Here is a 25,902-nt window from a genome sequence, read left to right as displayed (position 1 = left end):
CCGTTGGGTTGGTTGAGTTGGGTTTGTTGGGATGAGGTGGGGGCAGGGATCCCAGAGTTCTGGGGCCACATGGCATTGGGTCGCAGCGTGTTGGGGGAAGGAAGGGTCAGGGAGTCACAGGGTCTTGTGGGGGTGTGGTTCACCCAGGGCTGTGGGTCACATATAGCCATGGTGTCATGCACATACAGGGTGATGAGATCATCTTGGCTTAAGGCTCATGTGGGGTTACGGCTCAGGGCCCCACCTTTGGGCTGCATGGACCCCCAGTCCCCTCTCAGGAAGAAATGAAACCCCTCCTACACCGCTGCCCCCTTCCTCCTTTTTTTTTTTTTTTACCTCAAACTGCTCCCCACATCCTCCCATAGCACCCCATACTCCTGCATCCCTCTTGCAGCCCACATCTTGTCTTCTCCTGAACAGCATTCTGCTCCTGCAGGCTGTGTTGTCATATCCATTCTATATCCCCCACAACCTCCCCCACATAGCTCCTCAAGTACTTTCTCTGACCCGGTACACCTCCCCCACCGCCAACCTGGGACCTCGCAGAGCCCCACAGTCCCCAGCTGCACCCCACGTCCCCCACGGTTCTTCAAGGATCCCTCCGATTTGAGGGAGGCTCAGACCTCCCTTTATGCCTCAGACCCCTCCTGTGTTCTCCGACTCCCACAGTCCCTGACAGGACCCCCATCACCATCCCAGGACCCCCATAGCCCACTGATGAGGAACCTTGCAGCAATCCACATCTCAGGATGGGCCTCCAGCTGTGCCCCAGTGCCTTCATTAAAGACAGGAGAATGAATGAGCGTAACGGGGCACCTTTCCTCCTGACATTACCAACTGCCTGCGTGTTGGCTGTGCCACGTGAGCGGCATTTTGTCCTCGAGCTGTGAGTGCAGGTATGTGTGCATACGGGGGGGTGTGCAGAGATGGTGCTGAGCATCAGAGTGTGCACTGCACGTGGGCGTGTGCATGGCGTCTGCGGGTGAAAGTTTTGCACGTGTGTGCGTGCAGATGGCTGTGTGCAAGGCTGGAGCTGCGCTCGTGTCTTTGTGCACGTGGGTGTGCAGAAGGATGGTGTGCACGCATGTGTGTGTATGCATGAACACGAATGCGTGCATCAAGGTCTTTGCACAAGGCTTTTGGGTTTTGCACACACTTGCGTGCACACGAATGGAGTGCGCACACAGGGCTGTGCAAGGATGCGCTTGCATGTGTGTGAATGCACAGGCGTGTGTGCGGGGAAGTCTTTGCACGTGGGTGTATGGTTCTGCACACTTCTGTGCACACAGATGCGCGTGCAAGGGAGCAGCGGAGGCTCCTGGGAACAGGAGATTTCTGGGGGCGGCGCAACTCCTGCCTAAGTGCTGGAGAGCACAGGGCCGGGAAGCACAGCTCCGCAGCACTGCGCTCTGCACAACAGCCTGCAGGACGGCACGGAGGGCTGACAGAACCAGGACACAGCGCCATAGCAGGCACTGCAAAGGAAACAGCTCCATCCCAGCTGGAACAGTGACAGGCAGGCAGGCACTGGGGAGGGCTGCACGGCAGAGGGACGCCCTCTGTGTGCCACACCAGGAGAACCTGGAGCGCTGTCTGTAAGCAGAACAGTGCCGGGATGGCGGCCTGGCGGTCCTAAGCTGCAGAGATGCTGCTCTGGACCAACAGCCTGTCACTTTCTGAGAAAACGCCGTCCTTTTGGTGAACTTTGCTCATTATACGCTCGTCATCAAAGCCCAAAACACTCAGTGCTGCCCTGGGAAACTCAGCCATCTGCACAGCGTTGCTCTCCAAGTTAGCACGCTCGTGGCCAGGCTTTGTTCCTCGCAGCTCTCTGCACGTGCTTTGCAGACAGTCTGTTTGTGGGCAGTGCAAAGGACTGCTGCCTCCGCTGCATCACTGGACGGCAGCATTTGCTGACGGAGCTGTGGGAGTTCTGAGCGAGCGATGCGAGACCAATAATGAGGAGGTGGTGCAGCAGCTCTCCGAGTGCCGCTGGACAAATGAGGCCGTGCGCTCTGTGTGAATCTCTCATTGTGACTGGTTTTTATTGACTCCATCTGAAGTTGGAGGGCCGAGTTGGGCGGCACTCGCAGCGCTGCCCTGTAACGCCGCGCACTGCAGCCGCTGCCTGCTGACGCTCCTCCTCTCAGTCCTTCAGCTGCAGCTTCTGCATCATCTCCACAAGGCTGTTCACTGCGGAGGCCTGGAAAGAAACGGAGCGAGGGTAGAAACAGGACTGCTCTTCCCTCGGGATTTTACAGTCTCTTTCTTTCATGTCTGACAGACGGAGGCCCTGAGAACAACCAGAGCCGTGTCTGCCTTCACCAAGGACTCACCTCTGCACGTGCAGCGGCAGCTCTGAGGGCAGCCTTCATCGATTCCCCTCTCCTCTCTTTCTCTTGGCGTCTTCTCGCTAGAAAGCAAGAATAAACGTGAATACGTTTTGTCAGCAGCACAACTGCAGAAACAGGGGTGCCGTACAGGCAGAAGGCAGCAAAAAGACAGAGGAAACGGGACTAGGAAGCCTCCCAGTGAATGACATTTCCAGGGGGATGTGCAGAAGACCACCATGGAGTTAATGGAAGGAGACGGGATTACGTGTTCTGGCACCTCACTGCCTTTGGACTTTGTAGCCTTCCACTCTTGTCCCCTCCACAGAGAAGGAAAAAGCAAAGCGAACCCTGAGCAAACTCAGTGTGCTTGAAAAGGGCAGCAGCTCACCAGGGTGGGTTCCACAGCACCTTCTCACCTCTTAGCTTGGAGCTCCGCGCTGCAGCAGGCCCAGGGTGTGCTGCTGGAGCTGGCACGCTGTCTCCGCTCGGCCCCCTCACTCTTTTGTTAGCAGGCAGCTGCACTGCTGTTGGCTTCGCTTCTTCCAAGCCTTTGCGTTTACATCCAGCCAAGGACTTGGAGACAGAGCGGGGGCACACAGCAGGGGAAGGTCTTCCCCCTGTGCTGGGACCTGCTGTTGTAGGAAGCCCTCCAGCCTGGAGATGAGCTCTCTCCAGAAGGACTTCCTGCACCGCTTTTGCGTAGATCTTTCCGTTGGGCTCGGCACCTCTCTCTGTGATAATCGGGAAAGGAGAAGCAACAACATTGAAAGAGAGTCCTTGCAGTCCTTGCGGTCTGCAGAATGGGCCATCGTGCTAAAATGTCTCGAGTGCTCACGGTAAGGGATCTTAGGATCTTGGCTGAACGTTGGGTTCCCAGCACGGATGTGCAGTGCCCTTTCCTCTCCCCTCCATCGCACACACTGCCCTTCATGCAGCCCTATTTAGAGGCGCATACCCATAGCACAGCTCACATGAGCTTCTTACCTGCGGAGGCTTTCCGTTTCCCCCCTTGCCCAGCACCACTCCATGGACGCGCAGGATCCATCCCTACAGAAACATTGTAAAAAATCAACAACGTTGATTTCACAGGCACCAGCAGGCGGCAGCAGAGATATCATGCAGTAAGCCCACGTCCCCCCAGGAAACAGAAAGATGCTACTTTGACAGCCCAAACACAAACTGATTGATAGTTCACTTTGCACTGCTCCTTCCTGCACTCCAAATGGATGCTTACTTGACATCCCCTACAGCACTGCACCCGCTCAGAAGGAATACTCAAAATTCATTCCTCCACACTTTGCGACAGAGGGCTGAAGAAACTCACTTCTGTATGGCAGGAAGGACCGTCCGTCCCTGTTGCGTCCCTCTGTGCGCTGCAAGGCGCGGTTGGATCTCTGGCAGCCTGCTGGCTGCTGCTCCCAACCGCGGGGAACCGCACCGCGCCACTTCTGAAGAGAGAAAGGGAGAAACGGTGGTGGGAACGGGCAGCCAAGGTTTGCAGAGAGGTTCCAGATCGTGCCACACATGGGATATCAGAGTGCTGAGACACTGATTATCACTATGGGAAAAGACAGCCTGAGCCACGTCCACGTTGTTAGCCCAGGCTGTCAGCAGTGAGCGCTGAATCCAACCGGTTCCTGAGGTCACCAAGGACCAGCAGGGCTCCCCCTGCTCCGTCCCTTCCCCTTGAAAACAAGGAAACGGAAGCACCAAGCAGAAGAGGCCCAGCCATACCTTGCCACTCACACGGCAGCAATTGGAACCGCGGTCGTCTCCTTGCTGAGACATGGCTGCTGAAGGCTCAGAGGAAGCTGAAGTTCCAGAGGCTCTCTCTGCAGGAACTTCCCCGGCCCTTGGAAAGAGCTGGCTTCCCTCTTCCTAAGACCGCCTCTATCCCGGAATCTCCTTTGGGACAGGAATCCTGCAGAAAGTACCGACGAGTGCACACGCGGTGCTTCCGTCGGGCTCTCACAGGGTGATCTGTTCCACAGAAGGCCCAGAGCTCAGTCTCTGCGTGCAGCACGCTCACCAGAGCACCAGCTCTGCTCACCAGCTGTGGCACAAACGCTCCCACCCCAGCAGTGGTTGTGACCTCAGCGAGTGCCCGCATCGCCTCGGTGCTTTCATCATAAGCGAAGGAAATGGACGCCTCCCAGCTCCACATCTTAGGGTCACCCCATGGGGTTATCTGAAGAACAGGAATGGAGAAGTGAAGACGACTCTTGTGCAGCCCAATAAAAAACAGAAAAGACCAATACGGCTTCACAGTGGTCAATGGAGTCCCAGAGGAATCACTGGAAACCAATAGCAACGCACACCTGAATGTCCCGGGGCTGGTGCAGGCCTGTCTGGCTGTGGCGTTAGGTTCGGGGACCGATGTAGGCCTCTCGGGCTGTGGCTGTACCTTCAGGCCTCGGGGCCGGTATAGGCCTCTTGGGCTGTGGCTTTATATTCAAAGCTGGTGCTGGCCTCTTGTGCCGTGGCTGTGGCTTTAGGCCCTTGGCCTGGTTCCAGCCTCTCTGGATGTGGCTTTAGGCCCCGGGGCCAGTGCTGGCCTTTTGGGCTGTGGCTTTAGGCCCTGGGATCAATGGCAGCCTGTGTGGCTGTGGCTGTGGCCTCAGGCCTTGGGGCTGGTGCTGGTTTCTCAGACTGGGGCTGGGGCTTTAGGCCCTGGGGCCGGTGTAGGCCTCTCTGGCTGTGACTTCAGGCCCTGGGGCCGGTGCTGGCCTTGCTGGTTGGGGCTTCAGGTGCCGGCCTCTCTAAGTTTGGTTGTGGCTTTAAGCCCCTGCACTGTTTCAAGCCTTTCAAGCTGTGCCTTTAGTCCCCAGGGCCTTTTTTGGCCTGCCTGGCTTTTGCTTTGACTTTAAGCCCCATGGCCGGCGTCAGCCTCTCAGGCTGTGGCTTTAGGGCCTGGGCTCAGTGCTGGCCTCTTTTTTTGTGGCTTTAGACCCCAGTGCTGGTGCCAGTCTCTCAGGCTGTGCCTGTGGCTTCAGGCCCCAGGGTCCGTGCTGGTTTGTCTGGCTGTGGCTGTGGCTTTAGGCCCAAAGCTGGTAGTGGCCTCTCCAGCTGTGGCTGTAGTTCCAGGCCCCGAGGCCGGTGCCGGTTTCTCTGTCTGTGTTTTGAGGCCACAGGGCTGGTGCCGGCCTCTCTGGCTGTAGATATGGATTCAGGCCCTGGGGCCAGTGTCCACCTCTGTGGCTGTGGCTTTAGGCCCTAGATCTTGTGTCAGCCTATGACAACGTGCATTTCAAAATGGTTCGTGTAAGGAAATGAAAGCAAGAGAACACGGAGCTCTTCTGGGTATTTCTAGAATTGCAAAAGGGATCGGAGAGCGTGCTCAGCCTTGGGTGGCTGGTTGTATCCAGCAATCCCTACCACAGTTGTAAACATCACTAAATCTTTGTTATCCTGCTTGCCCGGATTTGGATGGGACAAGAAGCCAACGACTATCAGTTTAGGGGAGGTAATGAATGTTAGCCGCTCCCCTTTCTTCTCCCCTTGCTACTTAGGTTACACAGTTCTGTGCGATGTGCCGGTGCAATACCTCTGAGCAACCATTTTGACGGGTTCAGCAATGCTTGGGGCAACAGGCTTTGGTCATCCTCAGATCTACATGACGAGAGAGACTGAAAGAAAAATAAAATAGGAGGTAATAGTCCTTTCTCTTCTTCTAGTCAGAAGACTAACCAAACCTTCCATTCTACGTCTTTTGCCTTGATAGGGGTGTTCCCTGAATGTCACACCTTTAGCACAGCACTTTCTGTTGAGATTCCCGCCAAGAGAGAAGTATTAGTGCCAGTCCTCTGCCTCTTTTTGTCTCTGTTGTCTGCATTTCATTTAGTGGCCCACGAACAGAGGCAGGATAGCCAAGCCCTGCAGGTGGAGGCAGGGACCAGGCTCAGGAGCAAGGGCAGAGTGGTTTCTTTGTTTCTAAAGGGAATGACTGTTTTCTGCAGGTGGATTTGCCACAGCCTTTCTTACAAGGACTGAGAGTGGGATGAGAAGTGCCCTGAAGTTGCAAGTAGGCAAAAGAGCAATGCAAATCAAGGTAACTGTGTTGGAGACCCTGCCTGGGAGCAGAGTGACGTGAGAGCCCCACCACCTTCTGCTTAGGAGCTGTGTAGAGTCCCCATCCCAAATGGCGTGTTTCCTTAGCAAAACGGTTGTTCTTCTGGAAAGCCCCAGCTCCTCGCGTTACATTACTACGTGAAGAATCCCAGGCTGAATTATTGAGAACTAGTTTTTTGTTAGTGGTCAAGTAAAACACGGCAACAGAGGCAGCGGGGGGTAACCTCAGGAAAAAGAGGGGACAAAAACATCTCCTGTGTCAAGGCCTGACTTGATGAGAAAGGAAGAGCTGTGGAAGTGTGCGTGGTTGGAGGTGTCCATCTCCTAGACTGCACCCAGAGGAGGAGAATGATTCTGGCTCTGCAGTCTCGGAACTCCAGTCAGTACACACAGGGAAGGATTTCTGGGCTGAGATGAATTTATATCTCTGCAGCTTCTAATCTTTTGCATGTGGCGTTCTCATGCAGTGAAGCTTTTGAGCATGGTTTATCGTCACCGTAGCTGACCTGCATGGGAAAAGATGCCATTAGGTCTCACATGAAAGCTTTTAACCAAGCTTTGACTTGCCAGTGCTTTCCGTTGTCTCCACTTGCCTGGTGCCTCCTTGAAAAGTATGTCTCGTGTGGAAATCTCTAGAAAAAGGTATGTCCTAGCTTTTGTGCAATAAAGAAGCATTTGCAACATTGCTTCTTGCAGCAGTACGGTGTTTCAGAAGAGAGAAAAACACAGCTGGCATCAACTGGATTTCTGTTGTTGGTAAAGCTGGGCTTAGCTCTAGACTGACTCTTGCACCTGGGAATGCGAGCAAAGCCTGCAGACACAGAGGAATAACTTTTCCCTGCAGGCTGAGCATGCCAGAGGCAGGTCATTGCTAGGAGAGCTGGTGCTTTAAAGCAGCAGGTCGTACAGAGAAGGTAATTCTGAAAGCAAGCTTGCCAGTTCTTTTTTACCTCAGTGGTTTCTGAGCAAGGAAAGAGTTGAGATGCTGTTTGCTCGTGGAAGAGGGGGAGAGGAAAAGCAAGGAAAAGGCATGCTGTGCATAGCCAGCACATTGCACCTGCACCGGTCTTCCCCTGCACAAAGGAGGAGCAGCTCAGCGAGCTTGGCCTGGGCCATGGAAGGGAACATCCACACGTCCGGAGCAACCCCAAACGAGTTAGCTGTGTAGGCTGGTTGTTTTCTGCTGTTTGTCTCATCCTTCTGGAAAGAAGCAGGAGGAGACAGAGCTCAGATTTGATCCCGCTGTGCGTGATGGTTAATGCCAAGGGACAGAAGTGTGTGCTTAGGCAGGGGAGAAGCTAGGAAAGCTGAGCATCGTAGAGGAACGAGATTAAAACAGAGCTCATTCTACACAGCAGTTCAGCACGTTGCAGGGATTTATCTTCCCTTCTACCAGTGTAGAAGCTACCAACACTACCAGCGTGTGTTGGGCTTGGTTGCTTGCAGAAGGAACAAGGTTACGTGTTGGTTTTACAGAGAACAGCCATTATGATTTCTTGATAGATTTAATCGATAATAGCAGAGGAGTGGCAAGAAAGGGCCCCGCCAATGCCAGTAAGTTCCTACCCAGACCTATGTGACAGACTGACGTGCGGAAATCAGACCCTATAGCCAGTAAGGATATGGAGCATCTATGTGTTTATTGGTGACGCGCGTACACCCTGGTGCAAGGGGGATCGTTCCACCTAACTTGCACCCCGTCAGGAGAAATGGTGCTACAGTTATAGGTCAAACTAATACATAATCAGTAGGTGACAGGAATTCAGATACATCTTCATTACATTCCCGAGAGCCCATTAGCATGCAGTCCCTCCCCCCCTTGCGCAGGCGTAGTAGGTCGTGATGATGAAGGCTTGCAGTCTTCCTCACAAAGGCTCGTAGTCTTCCTCGCTGCAAACTTCTGACCCTGAAGGGGGGGCATCCCCCAAACCAGTTTCAACTTGCCCTGTAGACATCTAATCACCTCCCTGCCAAATGTTTTTTCGAGCTGCTCTCCAGCCCTTATCTATATGGCCTTCATCCTCCTTGCTATTCCAGACCCAGTGTCTGTGAAAGTGCTTGGAACCCCTTGTTTTCTAACACTCTCTACCTAAACTATCTCTATTTGCCCCTTGTTTCTACTTTGTGAAGCTGCTTTCCCCTTTCTTGCTGTGAGGCCCTTCTCTCTCAAACTGCAGGGTCCTGCTCTCTCTCTTCAAGAGCAGTCAGAAGAAAGACAAGTGAGAATACAGGGAACAAAGAAAAGCAGAGAGGAGAGCAGAGGCAGCAGAAAGAGGAGTGAGGATACAGAGAAGAAAGAACAGGGGAAGAGGAGTGCAGATGCAGAATAAAGACAAGTCTGGCAACAGGAAACAAAATCCAACAGAAGAGCAGTGCTGATGCAGAGGGAAAAGGAGTGAGGATGATGCAGGGGAATAAGAACAGGAGAAGAGTGAGAATGCAGAGGAAAGAGCAGGGAGGATAGAAAAGAAGGGAGAGCCTAAGAGGTGGGCAGATGGAAAAGGAGTGCGGGAAGAAAGAAGAGCAGAAGAGTAGAGCCAATGCAGAAGAAAGAGGAGTGAGGAAGCAGGGAAACATACAGCAGAAGAGAAAAGCAGATGCAGGTGAAAGAGCAGTGGTGAGATGCAATGGAAACCATCAGAAGAGTGAGGATACGAGGAGGAAAGAACAGAAGAGGAGCACAGCTGCCCGAGAATGAGCAGGGAGAATACAGGGAAGAAAGAGGAGGAGGAGAGCCGATGCAGAAGAAAAGAGACGTCACGTTACAGGGAAGAAAAGCAGGGCAGACGAAGTACGGAGAGGAAGCAGGGGAAAAAAACGCTGAAGAGCAAGGATAGAGATGAAAGAGCAGTGAGGATACACAGAGGATAGAACAGCAGAAGAGAAGCAGAAGAGAAAAAACAGGAAAAGAGTGAGAATGCAGACGGAAAAGCAGGGAGAATACAGGGAAGAACCAAGAGCATAAGAGAAGTGCAAATGCAAAAGCAAGCGAGGCTACAGGGAAGAAAGGACAGCAGAAGGGGAGTGCAGGTGCAGATCCCCCAAACACAGCACTCCCTGCCCGCTAGGGTTGCGGGTGCGACGCAGTCACCACAATGACGTCGAGGATCAATGCCGGGTAATTCAGTGAGCGTTCCAACAAAGAATCAAGGAAAAAACTGCCAGGCAAAACTAAGAAACCTTCTGGCAACAGGTCTTCAACGTTACGCATAGAGTCCTTTGGAACAGGTGTTGTTTCTGTGTCAACAACTTGAAGATCAATTCAGGCAACGGCTACGAAAGAAAAACGAGTCACATAACATGGAGAGCAAAGAAGAGAAGAGAGAGGAAACAGAGAGGTGCCAGCACTGCCGCCTGGGGTGGGCAGCAGGCTGCTGGTGCCAGCGTCATCATGGGTGGCGGCCAGCACTGGCCACGCTGTCACCGCGTCGCCGTGGCTACGTTTGTGACACGGCCACCCGGGAGGGGTATGAAGGCGGTGCACGCTGGTGGGTCCTGCATCCTGAAGGAGCATCTGGTAGAGAGCAGACGCACCTGAAGGGATGAGCTCCGGCATGGCTGGCGCCAACAAGGAGCAACCCGCTGGCACGAGGCGGAACAGGATGAGCTTCTGCGAGGATGGCCCCGCAGCGAGGCGTGCCTCCGGACCCACATGCACCGACACCGAAGGTACACGGCTCCACAGCCACCACAGGAGCGCTGCTGCAGCCAATCTTGGCACGCAGACGACACTTTCCATCTGCCACCTCACTCCCGCCTGGCAGCGGGAGGGCTGCCGGGAATCGGCAGGTGCAGAGTGTGACCTGCTTTTCCTTTGCCCTCCAGAGCGAGTTGCCGTCTGGGATGCGGTGGCCGCCTACGTACAAGAGCACCTCCTGGTGCAGAAGGTGGGTTGGCTGCCGGGTTCCTCCTCTCCCTGTCCTCCTCAGCCAAGACTTCCTCCCACTCTTCCCCTCCACAGAAAGCAGGAAATCACCCCACGTGTCTCTACTGGGCATGCCATGGGCTTCCTGCAAATCCCGCAGGATCACTTGTGCTGGGCGCTGTCCTGTCTCAGGGCTGATCCCGCTCGCGGGAAGCCTCTGGATCCCATCAGGCTGCTTCTGCCCTGACTGCTGTGCTGCATTTGGGAGGGTGAGGGGAAGGAGACGACTGTGCAGCCCCTTCCCAAAGCCATTCCCGATGCCCTGGCTCGTGCCTCTGAACAGCGAGAGAGGGCTCCTGAGCTCCGTCCCTGCCTTGGACCGCTACATGGGCTCTTCCTCCAGCCAGCCGGCCCATAACCCTGCCGCCCTTCCTTTCTCTACCACTTGTAGGGGGTCTGGATTCCCACCTTCGGATCCTTTGACACCATCTCCAGAGACATCAGGACTGAGGACGGGACCGTGACTCTGCGGTGGCCCGTCTTTCACTTGTCTGGAAACCTCATAGCCGTGCACCACCTCAAGCCCCGCAGGGAGTCCCTGCCAGGTAGGAGGGAGGATTAAAGCTTTGCTGGCTTCACGCACAGGGCCAACAGGGCCACCGCCTCCATTCTCCAAAGCAAACCTCCCCCTCGGAGGAGCCCAGCCAAACATGGGGCCGTTCTGGCTGATGGCCACAAGAAGCAGTTCCAGGGAAGCACTGCGGAAAACCAACCGTATCATCAACTCCGTCCCTCCCATTTTTCAGCCCATAGGAAGCTGGAGCCGCTCAAGAGCAGCGAGGTGGCCGCAGCTGCCTCTGTGACCTGGCAGACAGCGCAGGCTTGCATCCAAAGCACCGTGTCCCTGCTCTCTGGCTGCCTGAAGAATGGGGAGAACGTTGCCGTTGTCTTCAAGGACATTGGAGTGCTCCACATCGATGGACTGACCTTCCACATGAAATTCTATTACGACTTCCTTGAGAAGCTGTCAGGGAAAGAGAAGTTCAGGAAAGCTCTTCTCAAGGTGAGCTGTAGCTTTCTACCACCAGCACCTGGCCAGCTGCTCGCGCCGTGCAAGTGCTGCGGTGCCGTCAGCCCTCCCTGCCTTGGGCTCCTTGTGCGCCCAGTGCCTCAGCCGTCACAAGGACGTCCCACATCCTCCCTGTTCCTCCCCTGCAGGCCCCCTGGCTGCTGGACATGGTGGTGTCCCGAGCGGCACCGGTGGCCTCCCTGGCACTCTCTGGCTGCCTCGTCGTCTTTCCCAAGTGAGTATGTTGGGGGCTGTAGCTGCTGCTTGCTGCAGCTGCTCAGCTCTCATGCCGTAGCATTTGTTCCTTGTGACCATGGGTGTCCCTGCCCTGCCCACGAGGATATGGCATAGAATCATTGCATCATTTGAGCTGGAAGGAACCCGGAAAGGGCACCTAGTCCCACTCCCCTGCAGGGAACAGGGACACCTACCGCCACATCAGGTTGCTCTCAGCCTGGCCCTGCTGAAGCCTTTAGAAAGCAGTGGCCATCATGCAGCATGAAAATGGGCCTGTCAGCAGGCAATCAGAGAGAGCAACAAGGATTGGTGGAGCGCTGCGTCCCACCGCTCACTGTCGTCTCCTCGCGTACAGGTTTCAAATGGAGTTTGTCCCCAAACCACCACCTGGGATATCCCGCAGGTCCTCAGGAGGCATCCCTGCGGAGGGGAAACCAAAGGAAGAGGAGGCTTTGCCACCTCTCGCCCAGGGCAAGAAAGGTAAAGCAGCATCCAGCGCCTTTCCAGGGCACAAGCCACCAACTTGAGATGGGAAATCCCTTGCTGACCATCAGCCAAGGGCTCTGACTTGCGACAAAGCTTCACTGCCAGCTCAGCACGGCCTCTTCCCACGAGGAATTGTTGGCCTCTCCAAAACCAAGGCGCTGGCTGTGACGTGCCCCCATCCCTGGCTATGGCAGGAGCACCTCGGCATCTTAGGCCCCGCCCTCCCCCAACGGAAGGATATGGTCCCCAAAAGTCACCCTGTCAGCTCATCGTCACCACCCAGCTCCGCTTTCCCAAAGCCACCGTCACTAATGCACTCCCAAAAGAGAGTCCCAAGATGGCAGAGAGGAGGAGTGGGGCCAGAGATGGTTTCAGGGAGGGTCCTGCGGGCCGGCACAGATGTCAGCAGTGGGGGGAGCAGAGCGGCCCTCTCGCATGTTCTGGGAACAGGCCTGAGCGACCCTGGTGAGTGAGCCAAAGGGTTGACGGTGAGTCTCCTCTGCCTTCCCAATCCCAGTGAGATTTGCTGGCAAGCCAACCTTACATCAAACGCTTGAGCTCGGACAGTCTAGATGGAGGAAAACTCCGAAGGATAAGGAGCTTACTGCGCAAGGAGAGCTCTACGTCCAGGTGAGGCTGGAGGCTCTGGCTTGGCATGTGCATGGGGGTGATTGACTGAGCCAACGAGAGCCCATTCCCTAGCCCCAAAGGGTCCCTGTTTCTGGCTGCCCAACAGTGCTGGGATGGGGACGCCAGGAGCCCCCCAGCTCACAGGGCTGGCCCCTCTCTGGATCCCACGGGGGAGAGCCACGGGGCAGCCGCTGAGCTGTCTGTGGGGAAGGCTGCGTTGCAGCCAAGGGTCCTGGCTCCGGCTTGCAGGACGCGGCCCCAAAACCATCACCCACTCAGGCGGACCCCTCCCGCTCTGTCCTTTCAGTCTGCTGCCAGCCATCCCTGGAGTGCCTGAAGAACAAAAGCAGCCGCTGACCTGCCAGCTGCAGGGCCAGGCAGAAACCGACAGCCAAGAAGACCTGGGCCGAGACCCAGGAACCAAACACGTGAGCTTCCGTGAGGAAGAACGGGAAGCGGACAAAGCCCATCGTGTGGCTGCAGTGCTCAAGTTGCCCAAAGCCAACGAATCTTTCACCAAAGATTCCAGACCTTCCTCAAGGGCTCAGTCCAGCCCGTCGCAGGCATCGCAAGGCACTCCATCCCGGCTTCCACTTCTGGCATGCGACTCAGTCAGACTTCTCAGGCGCAGGGCTAAGAAGAGCAGGCAGAAAGAACCTGAGGAGATGGAAGCATCAACATCTCAGGCTGAGGCCAGCCAGCCGCAGGAGTCCTCTGCCAACAGAGCTGGATTTCTGCCACCGATACATGAAGTAACACAGTCTCCTCAGCGTCAGCCCCCGGACACCAAAGCCCCTCCGCGCAGGAAGGGCACACCCTACCCACGCTGATGCGGGCATGGGGCGCCCATGAGCTCCAAGAGCTCCACTCGAGCTGGCTGCAAAACAGATGCGTGAATCCCATCTGCATCATATCTAATCCTAGACTAGGCTGCCGAGTGCCCAATCCAACCTGGCCTTCAACACTGCCACGGACGCGGCGTCCACAAGCTCTCTGGGCATCCGCTTCCAGCATCTCACCACCGTCTCTGGAAAGACCTTCTCCCTGACATCCAATCTTCATTGTCCCTCCCTCTGTCAATAAAGCCTTACCATGGGCCTATCCCATACAAATCTCCACAATGCCTGTGGCAGTGTCATTGCGTCTTTGGACGCCAGCTCTGGTGCTGGCGGAGGGAGAAAGAATTGTGAGAGGGCATCAGAACATCTCACGATGCTTTCCTTGATGCCAAAGGAAATCCAGCGTCTCGCTTGGCTCGGCTGTCTGAGCTTTTCTGCTGAAGGGGAAGACCAAAAATGAAGTCAGCTTCAAATTGGTGTGGCAGCTCAGAGCTCTCAGAGGATTCCAGGGATCCTTGGGAGGCCCTTTCCAAGTGGAAGATTGCGTCCTATAAAGAATCACAGAATCACTGAATCATACAATGGCGTGCGTTGAAAAGGACCACAGTGACCATCAAGTTTCACCTCCCACCCTCTGCCCCGCTATGTGCAGTATTGCCAGCCACTAGACCAAAATGCCCCGTGCCACATCCAGCCTGGCCTTGAATGCCTCCAGGGATGTGGCATCCACAACCTCCTTGGGCAACCTGTTCCAGTGCCTCACCAGCCTCTCGGGGAAAAACTTCATTCTCAGATCCAACTTAAACCTCCCCTGTCTCCCTTGAAGACCACTCCTGCATCTCCTATTACAACCCACCCTCGGAAACAGCCATTCCCCCTCCTGCTTAGATGCTCCCTTTAAGGAGCCTTCTCTTCTCCAAGCTAAACGATCCCAGTTCCCTTCACCTTTCCTCATACGAGAGGTGCTCCAGCCCTCTGACCATCTTAGTGGCCCTCCTCTGGACCCACTCCAAGAACTTCCCGTCTTGAGGAGAAGAGAGAATAAAGGTAAGGCAGACGCTGAGAAGGACAAGAGCAAAAGCAGAGAAGAACAGGCACAGGTAAGAAAGAAGAGCAGAAGAGGAGGAGAAGAAAAAATGAGGATGAAGGTAAGAAAAACAAGCGGGCAGGGAGAAGAGCTGAAGAAGGGATGAGTGGGTGCAGGTAAGACAGAACAGCAGAAGTGGAGAGGAGCTGAAGAGGAGAAGTATGAAAAGTAGAGCAAAAGTAGAGGAGGTGGAAAGAGAGGAAAGAGGCAAGAGAGAAGAGAGGAAGAGCAGAGAAAGAACAGAGTAGTAGAGAAGAGCGGACAGTGCTGTGAAAAGAAGAACAGTGCCAAAGAGCAGGTGAAGAATAAAGGAAGAACAGGAGTGCAGATGAAGAAGAGGTGTGAGCGCACAAGGAAGAAAAATCAGAAGACAGGAGGAGTGCAGTAAGAAGAAGGAGGAGAGAAGATACGGGAAAAAGAACAGCAGAAGGGTGCAGATGCAGAAGAGAGATGACACAGGGAACAACAAGGAGCAGAAGAGGAGAGCAGTCAGAAGAAAGACAAGTGAGAATACAGGGAACAAAGCAAAGCAGAGAGGAGTGCAGAGGCAGAAGAGGAGAGAGGATACAGAGAAGAAAGAACGGTGGAAGAGGTGTGCAGATGCAGAATAAAGAGCATTGAGGAGACAGAATAAGAAGAGCAACAGAGGAGTTTAGACGCAGAACGATGAGGAGTGAAAAAGCAGGGAAAAAAAACGGGAGAAGAAGAGTGAGAATGCAGAGAAAAAAGCAGGGAGAATATAGGGAAGAACCAAGAGCCTAAGAGAAGTGCAAGTGCAAATGCAAATGCAAGTGAGGGTACAGGGAAAAAGGAACAGCAGAAGGGGAGTGCAGGTGCAGAAAAAAGGGGAGAGCGGATACAAGAAGAAACAAACAGCAGAAGAAGATCACAGCTGCAGGTGATGAAGCAGTGAGAATACAGGGAAGGGAGAAGATGAGGAGTGCCTATGCAGAAAGAGGACTGAGGTTACGGGGAAGAAAGCAGAGCAGAAAGGCAGTGCAAAGGCAGAAGGAAGAGGAGCGAGGAGACAGGGATGATAGAAGAGCAGATAAGAAGGGCAGATGCAGAAGAAGAGGAGTGTGGAAAGAGGGAAGAGAGTAGAGCAGAAGAGATTGAAGAAAAAAGGAAGTTAAGCTGATGAAGATAAAAGGAAGAAAGAACAGCAGAACAGAAGAGCAGATGCACAAGAAAGGGCAGTGAGGAGACAGAAAAAAGAGAGTATAGGAGGAGAGCAGATGGAGGAGGAAGAGGAGTGAGGAAGCAGGGAGAAACGAACAGGAGAAGAGGGAGAATGCAGAGGAAAGAGCAGGGAGGGTATAGGGAAGAAGGAAGAGCCCTAGAGGAGTGCAGATGCAGAAGTAAAAGTGGGGATAGAGGGAAGAAAGAACAGCAGATTAGAGCTGATGCTGACGAAAAAAGGAATGAGGAAGCAGGGGAAAAACCAGCAGAAGAGCAGTGAGGAAACAGGAAGAAGAACAGCAGAAGGGGAGATGAAATGCAGAAGAAAGAGGAGAGAGGACAGAGAGAAGAAGGAAGAGCAGAAGAGGAGTGCAGATGCAGATGAAGGCAGAGCGAGGGTACAGGAAAGACAGAATGGCACAATAGGAGCCATTACTGGGAGAATGAATAGCCAGCTGAAGAGGAGCGAGGACAGAGGGAAGAAAGAGCCAGCAGAAGAGGAGCGGATAATGCTAAGGGAGAAGAACTCAAGAGTAGATGAGCTGCCACAGCAGCAGCAAGAGATAAAGCAGACAGAGAGGAGAAGAGGGAGGTGGAGAATAGGAAAAGAAGAGTAATGGGCAGGGGAGGACTGAGAGGAGGAAACAGCAGACCACAGAAGTGCAGGAGAAGGAAGAAGAGAAATAATGGTGCCGAGAAAAGGGAGAGAAGAGTATAAAAAATTATATATAGTAGAGGAGAGGAAGACGGCAGAGGAGAAGTTAGAAAAGATAGAAGAGAGAAGGGAGGGAAGGGGCATCAACGTTTTCAAAGTTTTCAAACATTGCAAAAGGTTTTTTTTACCTTTTCCAAAGGTAAAAAAAAAAAAAAAAAAAGAGAAATGATGAAGATGGGAGTTCAACAGAAGAACTGAAGATGTAAGAAGTGGGGAGGCGTGTGCAGAGAGCAGGAGAGCAGAGAGAGAAGGTGAGAGCAAATTCCGTCACTGAGAGAAGAAGAAAAAGGAACGTCAATAATTTTTGTCTCTATTAAAGCTGGGTTCTGTGCAGGACATACAGGTGTTGTTGTTCTTTTTCTTTCGTTCTTTCTTTCTTTCTCTGCATTGCTTGTGTTCCTTTAGGCAATTCAAGAATTAGGAACGTCCAGGAACATTTGCACAACTTTGTCATGTCTCCTTAATCTCAGCTGCTTTAAAATACCCAACCGATGTCAAGTGGGGGTCACCTCCTCCAGGACACCCTGCAATCCAGCTGTGCGCGTCTCACTTGGAAAAACTCACCTTCAGGAAGGAGCAGAGAGATTTTCCACGCTCGGCCAAGAATCCTCTTCTGCCACCCAGCACATCCTTTGCTGAGCAGGACACCATCACTCCCATCAGCGTGTTGCCCTCTGTTCCCACACCCTCAAGAGCAAAACAGCCACGCACAGCTGACCACAAAGCCTTTGGAGCAACCACCGGCAGACACAGAGCTTGCGCACATCCACCGCCAGGGACGTGCTGGGAGCTGATGTCTCTGGGCCCAGGGCACGGCAGCATTGGCTTCAGTGCTTTCATGCCTCCTGACAGCAAACCTCTGCTGCCAAAGCACCCTTTGCCCAAGGAAACCGTGCCATCAAGCACAACGCTTTCTCCCCCGAGTCTCTCCAGCCGGCAGTGAAAAAGACAGACACAGCTTTCAGGAAGCCAAGAAACACAAGCGCACTCCATCTAGCAAATAACCCCAGCACTGCTTACCCCTTCCTGAGGAACAGGGCACACAAAAGCCCACCCAGGAGCAGACCTCAAGCAGAGCTCCTTCCCTGCGGGCAGCCAGCCCTTCCGCGAGCTCAGGGCCGGGTGGAACCAGGCTGCACCCCTCGCTCATGCAAGAGAATCGCCTCCAGCTGCTCCCCACAGCACAGCAAGGCGGAAGGAAGATTCAAGCCTGGCAAGGAGAAAAGACAACTCCGCCGCTCTGCAGCTTCACGGCTTCTCCTCGCTGCCTTCTGCTGCTCCCGGCAGCGCCTCGCCGCCATTCTTTGCTCCTTGGAGCCCCTTCCCGCCGCTGCCGCTGCTTTCGGGGTTTCCGCTGCGCTCCCAGCTCGGCGCCGGCCCCTGCCGGCCTCTGATTGGTCAGCGGCATTTCCATCCCGCCCCCGGTGGCCTCTGAGTGGTCAGCGGCAGGTCCATCCCGTTCCCTCCGGCATCTCATTGGTCAGCGGCAGCTCCGTCTCGACCTCGCTGGCCCCTCAATGGTCAGCGGCAGCTCCGTCCCGCCCCCGGTGGCATCTCCCCGGATGCGGGCAGCACCGAGACGGAAGCGCGGCAGGACGGGAGCGGTGCTGAGGACAGCGGCGCCGGAGGTGTGCGGGAGAACGGCTCCATGCCGGGGAGAGAAACCGAGCGCGGCCCGAATCCCCCCGCCATCCCCTCCGCTCCCCTCTGCTCCGCTCCGCCGTGGGATGCGGGGATTTGGGACGGCTGAAGGACTCGGGGCCCCCACCGCCGCAGCGCTGCTGCCCGCATCCGGGCCGGGCCCCCCCGAGCCTCCAGCGCTGCTCCCGGTGCCCCCCGGGGCTGAGGTGGTCTGTGGGTGTAGGGGCAGTGGGGGAGATGTGGTGGGGATGTGGGAGCTGAGGGGGCTGTAGGGTAATGTGGGGCCGTGGGGGGCTGTAGGGGTGGCTCTTGGGGGCTGTGGGGGGTTACAGGAGGTATGGAGCAGTAGGTAGGTGTGAGTGGAATATAGGGGAATGCGGGGCATTAATTGGTCTTGCTAATTCTTGACGGAGAAGGTGTGTTTAGCTGCCAAAGTCGGTGGTTTGATAGCATGTTCTGAAGCATGTTCTGAATGGTTTGGGGCCCTTCCCCTATTAGTGTTGTCCTAAGGCAGTGACGGACTTCCCTCACTCCGTAGGAACGGTTCCTGTGCAAGGGCATGGCCGTCTGCCTGTAACAGATACTGAAGGGGATGGTTGTGTGACTGCCGTGATGGAGTTGGCTTTTGAATGTCAATTGCACCCCGTTAACGTGCAGCTCTTTCTGACCCAGGCAGGAGCCGGGCAGCGGTACTGCAGCTCGTCTGGCAGCTTTGCAGCTCAGTTGGGAAGTAGAAGATGTGGCTGTGAAAGAAGAAGTCGGTTGCTGGGACGTCCCCCTGTTCTTCCCCTAGCTGTCCCCTTGCCTCAGCCTGGATTCCCCTTGCATTCCAGTTGGATTCCCTTCCATCCTCCTGGTTGTCCCTTGCTTTCCCCAAGGTTGCTCTTTCCTTTCCCATGACAGCCCACCCATCATTCCCTCAAAGCCCCAATATCCACCCCAGTGTTTCCCCAGTAAGACCCCTAGAGACGCCCTGTAGCCCCCCACAGAGCCCCATACACCCTCTAGGACCTCCTCAGACCCGGTACGCCTCTCCCGTAGATGGCCCATACGCACACGGAGCCCCACAGTCCCCAGCATCACCCCATGTCCCCCTCTGGCCTCCTGCAGAACCCCCGTATTTCCTCTATTTCCTCCCTCAGACCTCCTTTCCCACCTCCAAGACCCCAACCCCGGGATCTCATCGATTCCCACGGTCCCTGACAGCAGCACCCCTGTCACCATCCCAGGAACCCCATAGCCCACCTGAGGGCCCTCCTCAACCCCAACCCCATCCCCATCAAGCTCTTGTACAGCCATAGGGTGCTGGGGCAGGGGTGGCTGCTGCAGGAGAGGAATGCGGGGCTGGAGCAGGTGCAGGGCACAGCTGTGGGTGAAAGGGATGTGAGGGGCACTGTGGGTCCAGGAACGTAGGGGTTGTGGGGGCACGTGGGGAGCGGTTTGGGGTGAGAATGGAGGATGTGCGGTGGTGTTGGAGTGCACTGGTTGATTTCTTCCTGGGAGGGGATTGGGGTTCCCTTTGGCCCAAAGGTGGAGCCCTGATCCATAACCCCACGTGAGCCCAGAACGCCATATAACTTGGCGTGAGCCCAAGGCTCCACATGACCCATAACCGTGTGAGCACCGTAAGCCCATATGAGGCTGAGGGCAGTGATGGGTCTGTTACTGGCTAGGTCAGGAAGTACTCTAGGGTGGCTCTGGGGCCGCTGTAGAATAGCGCTCTGTATCTGCCCCTGACCCTCATCTTGGGGGGTAAGATGGGGGTGCAGGGGTTAGTGGAGGGCTAAGGAAGAGATTCCATGAGTATGAACCATAGCAGCCCCTGAGCCATCCTAGAGCAGCGCCATCACTGCCCACGGCCCATGGCCAGCAGCAGTTCCACCACAAGCTGTGTGTTGGGTCAAGGCAGCTCCTAGGTGTTGCTCTGCTTCATAGCTGCCCCAAAGTGCCCCTGTAGCCCTCCCATAGGTGTCCTTTAACTGCCCCACCACCCCGTAAGGCTTCCCCACGTCCTAGCACATCCCCCCCAGGTGCGTGCAGGGTGTGCAAGAAATGCTCTCATCCCTGATATTCCATCAGGCACAGCTCTTCGTGCAGCAGCAAAGCTCCTTCCTGATTGCTGTGGCGTTACTTCACTCTCCTCAGTGAGTTTTTTCTGCTCCCGTTGGGTTGGTTGAGTTGGGTTTGTTGGGATGAGGTGGGGGCAGGGATCCCAGAGTTCTGGGGCCACATGGCATCGGGTCGCAGCGTGTTGGGGGCCGGAAGGGTCAGGGAGTCACAGGGTCTTGTGGGGCTGTGGTTCACCCAGGGCTGTGGGTCACGTATAGCCATGGGGTCACGCACATACAGGGTGATGAGATCATCTTGGCTTATGGCTCATGTGGGGTTACGGCTCAGGGCCCCACCTTTGGGCTGCATGGACCCCCAGTCCCCTCTCAGGAAGAAATGAAACCCCTCCTACACCGCTGCCCCCTTCCCCCCCTTTATTTTTTTACCTCAAACTGCTCCCCACATCCTCCCATAGCACCCCATACTCCTGCGTCCCTCTTGCAGCCCACATCTTGTCTTCTCCTGAACAGCATTCTGCTCCTGCAGGCTGTGTTGTCATATCCATTCTATATCCCCCACAACCTCCCCCACAGACCCACATAGCTCCTCAAGTACTTTCTCTGACCCGGTACACCTCCCCCTCCTCCAACCTGGGACCTCGCAGAGCCCCACAGTCCCCAGCCGCACCCCACGTCCCCCACGGTTCTTCAAGGATCCCTCCGATTTGAGGGAGGCTCAGACCTCCCTTTATGCCTCAGACCCCTCCTGTGTTCTCCGACTCCCACAGTCCCTGACAGGACCCCCATCACCATCCCAGGACCCCCATAGCCCACTGATGAGGAACCCCGCAGCAATCCACATCTCAGGATGGGGCTCCAGCTGTGCCCCAATGCCTGCATTAAAGAGAGGAGAATGAATGAGCGTAACGGGGCACCTTTCCTCCTGACATTACCAACTGCCTGCGTGTTGGCTGTGCCACGGGAGCGGCATTTTGTCCTCGAGCTGTGAGTGCAGGTATGTGTGCATACGGGGGGGTGTGCAGAGATGGTGCTGAGCATCAGAGTGTGCACTGCACGTGGGCGTGTGCATGGCGTCTGCGGGTGAAAGTTTTGCACGTGTGTGCGTGCAGATGGCTGTGTGCAAGGCTGGAGCTGCGCTCGTGTGTTTGTGCACGTGGGTGTGCAGAAGGATGGTGTGCACGCATGTGTGTGTATGCATGAACACGAATGCGTGCATCAAGGCCTTTGCACAAGGCTGTTGGGTTTTGCACACACTTGCGTGCACACGGATGGAGTGCGCACACCCGGCTGTGCAAGGATGCGCTTGCATGTGTGTGTGAATGCACAGGTGTGTGTGCGGGGAAGTCTTTGCACGTGGGTGTATGGTTCTGCACACATCCGTACACACAGATGCGCGTGCAAGGGGGCAGTGGAGGCTCCTGGGAACGGGTGATATCTGGGAGCGACGGAAGTCCCGCCAGAGTGCTGGAGAGCACAGGGTCGGGAAGCACAGCTCCGCAGCACTGCGCTCTGCACAACAGCCTGCAGGACGGCACGGAGCGCTGACAGAACCAGGACACAGCGCCATAGCAGGCACTGCAAAGGAAACAGCTCCATCCCAGCCGGAGCAGTGACAGGCAGGCAGGCACTGGGGAGGGCTGCACGGCAGAGGGACGCCCTCTGAGTGCCACACCAGGAGAACCTGGAGTGCTGTCTGTAAGCAGAACAGTGCCGGGATGGCGGCCTGGCGGTCCTAAGCTGCAGAGATGCTGCTCTGGACCAACAGCCTGTCACTTTCTGAGAAAACGCCGTCCTTTTGGTGAACTTTGCTCATTATACACTCGTCATCAAAGCCCAAAACACTCAGTGCTGCCCTGGGAAACTCAGCCATCTGCACAGCGTTGCTCTCCAAGTTAGCACGCTCGTGGCCAGGCTTTGTTCCTCGCAGCTCTCTGCACGTGCTTTGGAGACAGTCTGTTTGTGGGCAGTGCAAAGGACTGCTGCCTCCGCTGCATCACTGGATGGCAGCATTCGCTGACGGAGCTGTGGGAGTTCTGAGCGAGCGCCGCGAGACCAATAACGAGAAGGTGGTGCAGCAGCTCTCCGAGTGCCGCTGGACAAATGAGGCCGTGCGCTCTGTGTGAATCTCTCATTGTGTCTGGTATTTATTGACTCCATCTGAAGTTGGAGGGCCGAGTTGGGCGGCACTCGCAGCGCTGCCCTGTAACGCCGCGCACTGCAGCCGCTGCCTGCTGACGCTCCTCCTCTCAGTCCTTCAGCTGCAGCTTCTGCATCATCTCCACAAGGCTGTTCACTGCGGAGGCCTGGAAAGAAACGGAGCGAGGGTAGAAACAGGACACCTCTTCCCTCGGGAATTTACAGTCTCTTTCTTTCATGTCTGACAGACGGAGGCCCTGAGAACAAGCAGAGCCGTGTCTGCCTTCACCAAGGACTCACCTCTGCACGTGCAGCGGCAGCTCTGAGGGCAGCCTTCATCGATTCCCCTCTCCTCTCTTTCTCTTGGCGTCTTCTCGCTAGAAAGCAAGAATAAACGTGAATACGTTTTGTCAGCAGCGCAACTGCAGAAACAGGGGTGCCGTACAGGCAGAAGGCAGCAAAAAGACAGAGGAAACGGGACTAGGAAGCCTCCCAGTGAATGACATTTCCAGGGGGATGTGCAGAAGACCACCATGGAGTTAATGGAAGGAGACGGGGTTACGTGTTCTGGCACCTCACTGCCTTTGGACTTTGTAGCCTTCCACTCTTGTCCCCTCCACAGAGAAGGAAAAAGCAAAGCAAACCCTGAGCAAACTCAGTGTGCTTGAAAAGGGCAGCAGCTCACCAGGGTGGGTCCCACAGCACCTTCTCACCTCTTAGCTTGGAGCTCCGCACTGCAGCAGGCCCAGGGTGTGCTGCTGGAGCTGGCACGCTGTCTCCGCTCGGCCCCCTCACTCTTTTGTTAGCAGGCAGCTGCACTGCTGTTGGCTTCGCTTCTTCCAAGCCTTTGCGTTTACATCCAGCCAAGGACTTGGAGACAGAGCGGGGGCACACAGCAGGGGAAGGTCTTCCCCCTGTGTTGGGACCTGCTGTTGTAGGAAGCCCTCCAGCCTGGAGATGAGCTCTCTCCAGAAGGACTTCCTGCACCGCTTTTGCGTAGATCTTTCCGTTGGGCTCGGCACCTCTCTCTGTGATAATCGGGAAAGGAGAAGCAACAACATTGAAAGAGAGTCCTTGCAGTCCTTGCGGTCTGCAGAATGGGCCATCATGCTAGGATGTCTCGAGTGCTCACGGTAAGGGATCTTAGGATCTTGGGTGAACGTTGGGTTCCCAGCACGCATGTGCAGTGCCCTTTCCTCTCCCCTCCATCGCACACACTGCCCTTCATGCAGCCCTATTTAGAGGCGCATACCCATAGCACAGCTCACATGAGCTTCTTACCTGCGGAGGCTTTCCGTTTCCCCCCTTGCCCAGCACCACTCCATGGACGCGCAGGATCCATCCCTACAGAAACATTGTAAAAAATCAACAGCGTTGATTTCACAGGCACCAGCAGGCAGCAGCAGAAATATCATGCAGTAAGCCCACGTCCCCCCAGGAAACAGAAAGATGCTTCTTTGACAGCCCAAACACAAATGGATTGATAGTTCACTTTGCACTGCTCCTTCCTGCACTCCAAATGGATGCTTACTTGACATCCCCTACAGCACTGCACCCGCTCAGAAGGAATACTCAAAATTCATTCCTCCACACTTTGCGACAGAGGGCTGAAGAAACTCACTTCTGTATGGCAGGAAGGACCGTCCGTCCCTGTTGCGTCCCTCTGTGCGCTGCAAGGCGCGGTTGGATCTCTGGCAGCCTGCTGGCTGCTGCTCCCAACCGCGGGGAACCGCACCGCGCCACTTCTGAAGAGAGAAAGGGAGAAACGGTGGTGGGAACGGGCAGCCAAGGTTTGCAGAGAGGTTCCAGATCGTGCCACACATGGGATATCAGAGTGCTGAGACACTGATTATCACTATGGGAAAAGACAGCCTGAGCCACGTCCACGTTGTTAGCCCAGGCTGTCAGCAGTGAGCGCTGAATCCAACCGGTTACTGAGGTCACCAAGGACCAGCAGGGCTCCCCTTGCTCCGTCCCTTCCCCTTGAAAACAAGGAAACGGAAGCACCAAGCAGAAGAAGCCCAGCCATACCTTGCCACTCACACGGCAGGAATTGGAACTGCGGTCGTCTTCTTGCTGAGACATGGCTGCTGAAGGCTCAGAGGAAGCTGAAGTTCCAGGGGCTCTCTCTGCAGGAACTTCCCCGGCCCTTGGAAAGAGCTGGCTTCCCTCTTCCCAAGACCGCCTTGATCCCAAAATCTCCCTTGGGACAATAACCCTGCAGAGAGTACCAACGAGTGCACACGCGATGCTTCCGTCGGGCTCTCACAGGGTGATCTGTTCCACAGAAGGCCCAGAGCTCAGTCTCTGCGTGCAGCACGCTCACCAGAGCACCAGCTCTGCTCACCAGCTGTGGCACAAACGCTCCCACCCCAGCAGTGGTTGTGACCTCAGCGAGTGCCCGCATCGCCCTGGTGCTTTCATCATAAGCGAAGGAAATGGACGCCTCCCAGCTCCACATCTTAGGGTCACCCAATGGGGTTATCTGAAGAACAGGAATGGAGAAGTGAAGACGACTCTTGTGCAGCCCAATAAAAAACAGAAAAGACCAATACGGCTTCACAGTGGTCAATGGAGTCCCAGAGGAATCACTGGAAACCAATAGCAACGCACGCGTGGATGTCCCGGGGCTGGTGCAGGTCTGTCTGGCTGTGGCGTTAGGTTCGGGGACCGATGTAGGCCTCTCGGGCTGTGGCTGTACCTTCAGGCCTCGGGGCCGGTATAGGCCTCTTGGGCTGTGGATTTATATTCAAAGCTGGTGCTGGCCTCTTGTGCCATGGCTGTGGCTTTAGGCCCTTGGCCTGGTTCCGGCCTCTCTGGCTGTGGCTTTAGGCCCTGGGGCCAGTGCTGGCCTTTTGGGCTGTGGCTTTAGGCCCTGGGGTCGCTGGCAGCCGGTGTGTCCGTGGCTGTGGCTTCAGGCCTTGGGGCTGGTGCTGGTTTCTCAGACTGGGTCTGGGGCTTAAGGCACTGGGGCCGGTGTAGGCCTCTCTGGCTGTGACTTCAGGCCCTTGGGCCGGTGCTGGCCGTGCTGGTTGGGGCTTCAGGTGCCGGCCTCTCTAAGTTTGGCTGTGGCTTTAAGCCCCTGCACTGTTTCAAGTCTTTCAAGCTGTGCCTTTAGTCCCCAGGGCCTTTTTTGGCCTGCCTGGCTGTGGCTTTTGCTTTAAGCCCCGTGGCTGGCGTCAACCTCTCAGGCTGTGGCTTTAGGGCCTGGGCTCAGTGCTGGCCTCTTTTTTTGTGGCCGGTGCCGGTTTCTCTGTCCTTGTTTTTAGGCCACAGGGCTGGTGCCGGCCTCTCTGGCTGTGGACTTACGTCCCAGGGACCTTGCCAGCTTCTCTGGCTTTGGCTTTAAGCCCCAGAGCTGGTGCCGGCCTGTCTGGCTGTAGATATGGATTCAGGCCCTGGGGCCAGTGTCCACCTCTGTGGCTGTGGCTTTAAGCCCTAGATCTTGTATCAACCTATAACAACGTGCATTTGAAAATGGTTTGTGTAAGGAAATGAAAGCAAGAGAACACAGAGCTCTTCAAGGTATTTCTAGAATTGCGAAAGGG

At 55.5% G+C, this 25,902-nt stretch overlaps 3 protein-coding genes and 1 long non-coding RNA gene across 12 annotated transcripts; 2 read left to right on the top strand and 2 right to left on the bottom strand.

Moving 5' to 3' along the window:
- Positions 1–1,925: 1,925 nt before the first annotated feature.
- On the bottom strand, positions 1,926–5,169 carry LOC121108738. 3 transcript variants are annotated; one of them, XM_040656871.2, is made up of 6 exons: positions 4,068–5,168; positions 3,658–3,781; positions 3,318–3,380; positions 2,750–3,064; positions 2,337–2,413; positions 1,926–2,203 (listed from the first exon to the last, which is right to left on the bottom strand). In XM_040656871.2, exons 1-6 carry the CDS (start codon positions 4,119–4,121, stop codon positions 2,147–2,149), a joined length of 690 nt encoding a protein of 229 aa, XP_040512805.1. In that variant the 5' UTR covers positions 4,122–5,168; the 3' UTR covers positions 1,926–2,146. The 3 variants fall into 3 exon arrangements, 2 of the variants coding, with proteins under 2 accessions (XP_040512805.1, XP_040512804.1); XR_005843398.2 differs by having other exon boundaries at positions 2,611–3,064; positions 3,658–5,169; XM_040656870.2 differs by having other exon boundaries at positions 3,658–5,162.
- Positions 5,170–12,599: 7,430 nt separating this feature from the next.
- Positions 12,600–13,804, top strand: LOC121108753. The gene is made up of 2 exons (XR_005843416.1): positions 12,600–12,688; positions 12,996–13,804. It is a non-coding gene; the product is annotated as an uncharacterized LOC121108753 (long non-coding RNA).
- Positions 13,805–17,635: 3,831 nt separating this feature from the next.
- Positions 17,636–21,119, top strand: LOC121108741 (basic proline-rich protein-like). 7 transcript variants are annotated; one of them, XM_040656878.2, is made up of 4 exons: positions 17,636–18,358; positions 18,822–18,906; positions 20,229–20,293; positions 20,986–21,119. In XM_040656878.2, the coding sequence occupies exons 1-4, from the start codon at positions 18,026–18,028 to the stop codon at positions 21,112–21,114; spliced, it is 612 nt and encodes a 203-aa protein (XP_040512812.1). In that variant the 5' UTR covers positions 17,636–18,025; the 3' UTR covers positions 21,115–21,119. The 7 variants fall into 7 exon arrangements, with proteins under 7 accessions (XP_040512812.1, XP_040512810.1, XP_040512813.1 ...); XM_040656876.2 differs by having other exon boundaries at positions 18,822–18,981; XM_046906047.1 differs by having other exon boundaries at positions 17,847–18,136; positions 18,822–18,981.
- Positions 21,120–21,944: 825 nt separating this feature from the next.
- LOC121108755 lies at positions 21,945–24,439 on the bottom strand. Its single transcript, XM_040656888.2, has 6 exons — positions 24,386–24,439; positions 23,976–24,099; positions 23,636–23,698; positions 23,068–23,382; positions 22,655–22,731; positions 21,945–22,521 (listed from the first exon to the last, which is right to left on the bottom strand). Exons 1-6 carry the CDS (start codon positions 24,437–24,439, stop codon positions 22,465–22,467), a joined length of 690 nt encoding a protein of 229 aa, XP_040512822.1. The 3' UTR covers positions 21,945–22,464.
- Between the last annotated feature and the right edge of the window lie 1,463 nt (positions 24,440–25,902).

This window comes from Gallus gallus (genome assembly GCF_016699485.2).
Source record: "Gallus gallus isolate bGalGal1 chromosome 37 unlocalized genomic scaffold, bGalGal1.mat.broiler.GRCg7b 37_unloc1, whole genome shotgun sequence".
NCBI classification, from domain to species: domain Eukaryota; kingdom Metazoa; phylum Chordata; class Aves; order Galliformes; family Phasianidae; genus Gallus; species Gallus gallus.
This window is presented reverse-complemented; position numbering and strand designations above follow the sequence as displayed.

Excerpts from the sequence above, each read along its gene's own strand:
- LOC121108755 (XM_040656888.2), bottom strand. The coding sequence starts at position 24,439 with ATGTCTCAGCAAGAAGACGACCGCAGTTCCAATTCCTGCCGTGTGAGT. Across the intron at positions 24,100-24,385 it reads CCTGCCGTGTGAGTGGCAAG|AAGTGGCGCGGTGCGGTTCC; the intron begins GTATGGCTGGGC and ends TTCTCTCTTCAG. Across the intron at positions 22,732-23,067 it reads GCGGAGCTCCAAGCTAAGAG|CGAGAAGACGCCAAGAGAAA; the intron begins GTGAGAAGGTGC and ends CTTGCTTTCTAG.
- LOC121108738 (XM_040656870.2), bottom strand. The coding sequence starts at position 3,859 with ATGTGTGGCACGATCTGGAACCTCTCTGCAAACCTTGGCTGCCCGTTC. Across the intron at positions 3,381-3,657 it reads GTCCTTCCTGCCATACAGAA|GGATGGATCCTGCGCGTCCA; the intron begins GTGAGTTTCTTC and ends ATGTTTCTGTAG. Across the intron at positions 3,065-3,317 it reads GAAACGGAAAGCCTCCGCAG|AGAGAGGTGCCGAGCCCAAC; the intron begins GTAAGAAGCTCA and ends CGATTATCACAG.
- LOC121108741 (XM_040656876.2), top strand. The coding sequence starts at position 18,026 with ATGGTCAGCGGCAGCTCCGTCCCGCCCCCGGTGGCATCTCCCCGGATG. Across the intron at positions 18,982-20,228 it reads TGGATTCCCCTTGCATTCCA|GCACAGCTCTTCGTGCAGCA; the intron begins GTTGGATTCCCT and ends ATATTCCATCAG. Across the intron at positions 20,294-20,985 it reads GCGTTACTTCACTCTCCTCA|TCCCTGACAGGACCCCCATC; the intron begins GTGAGTTTTTTC and ends CGACTCCCACAG.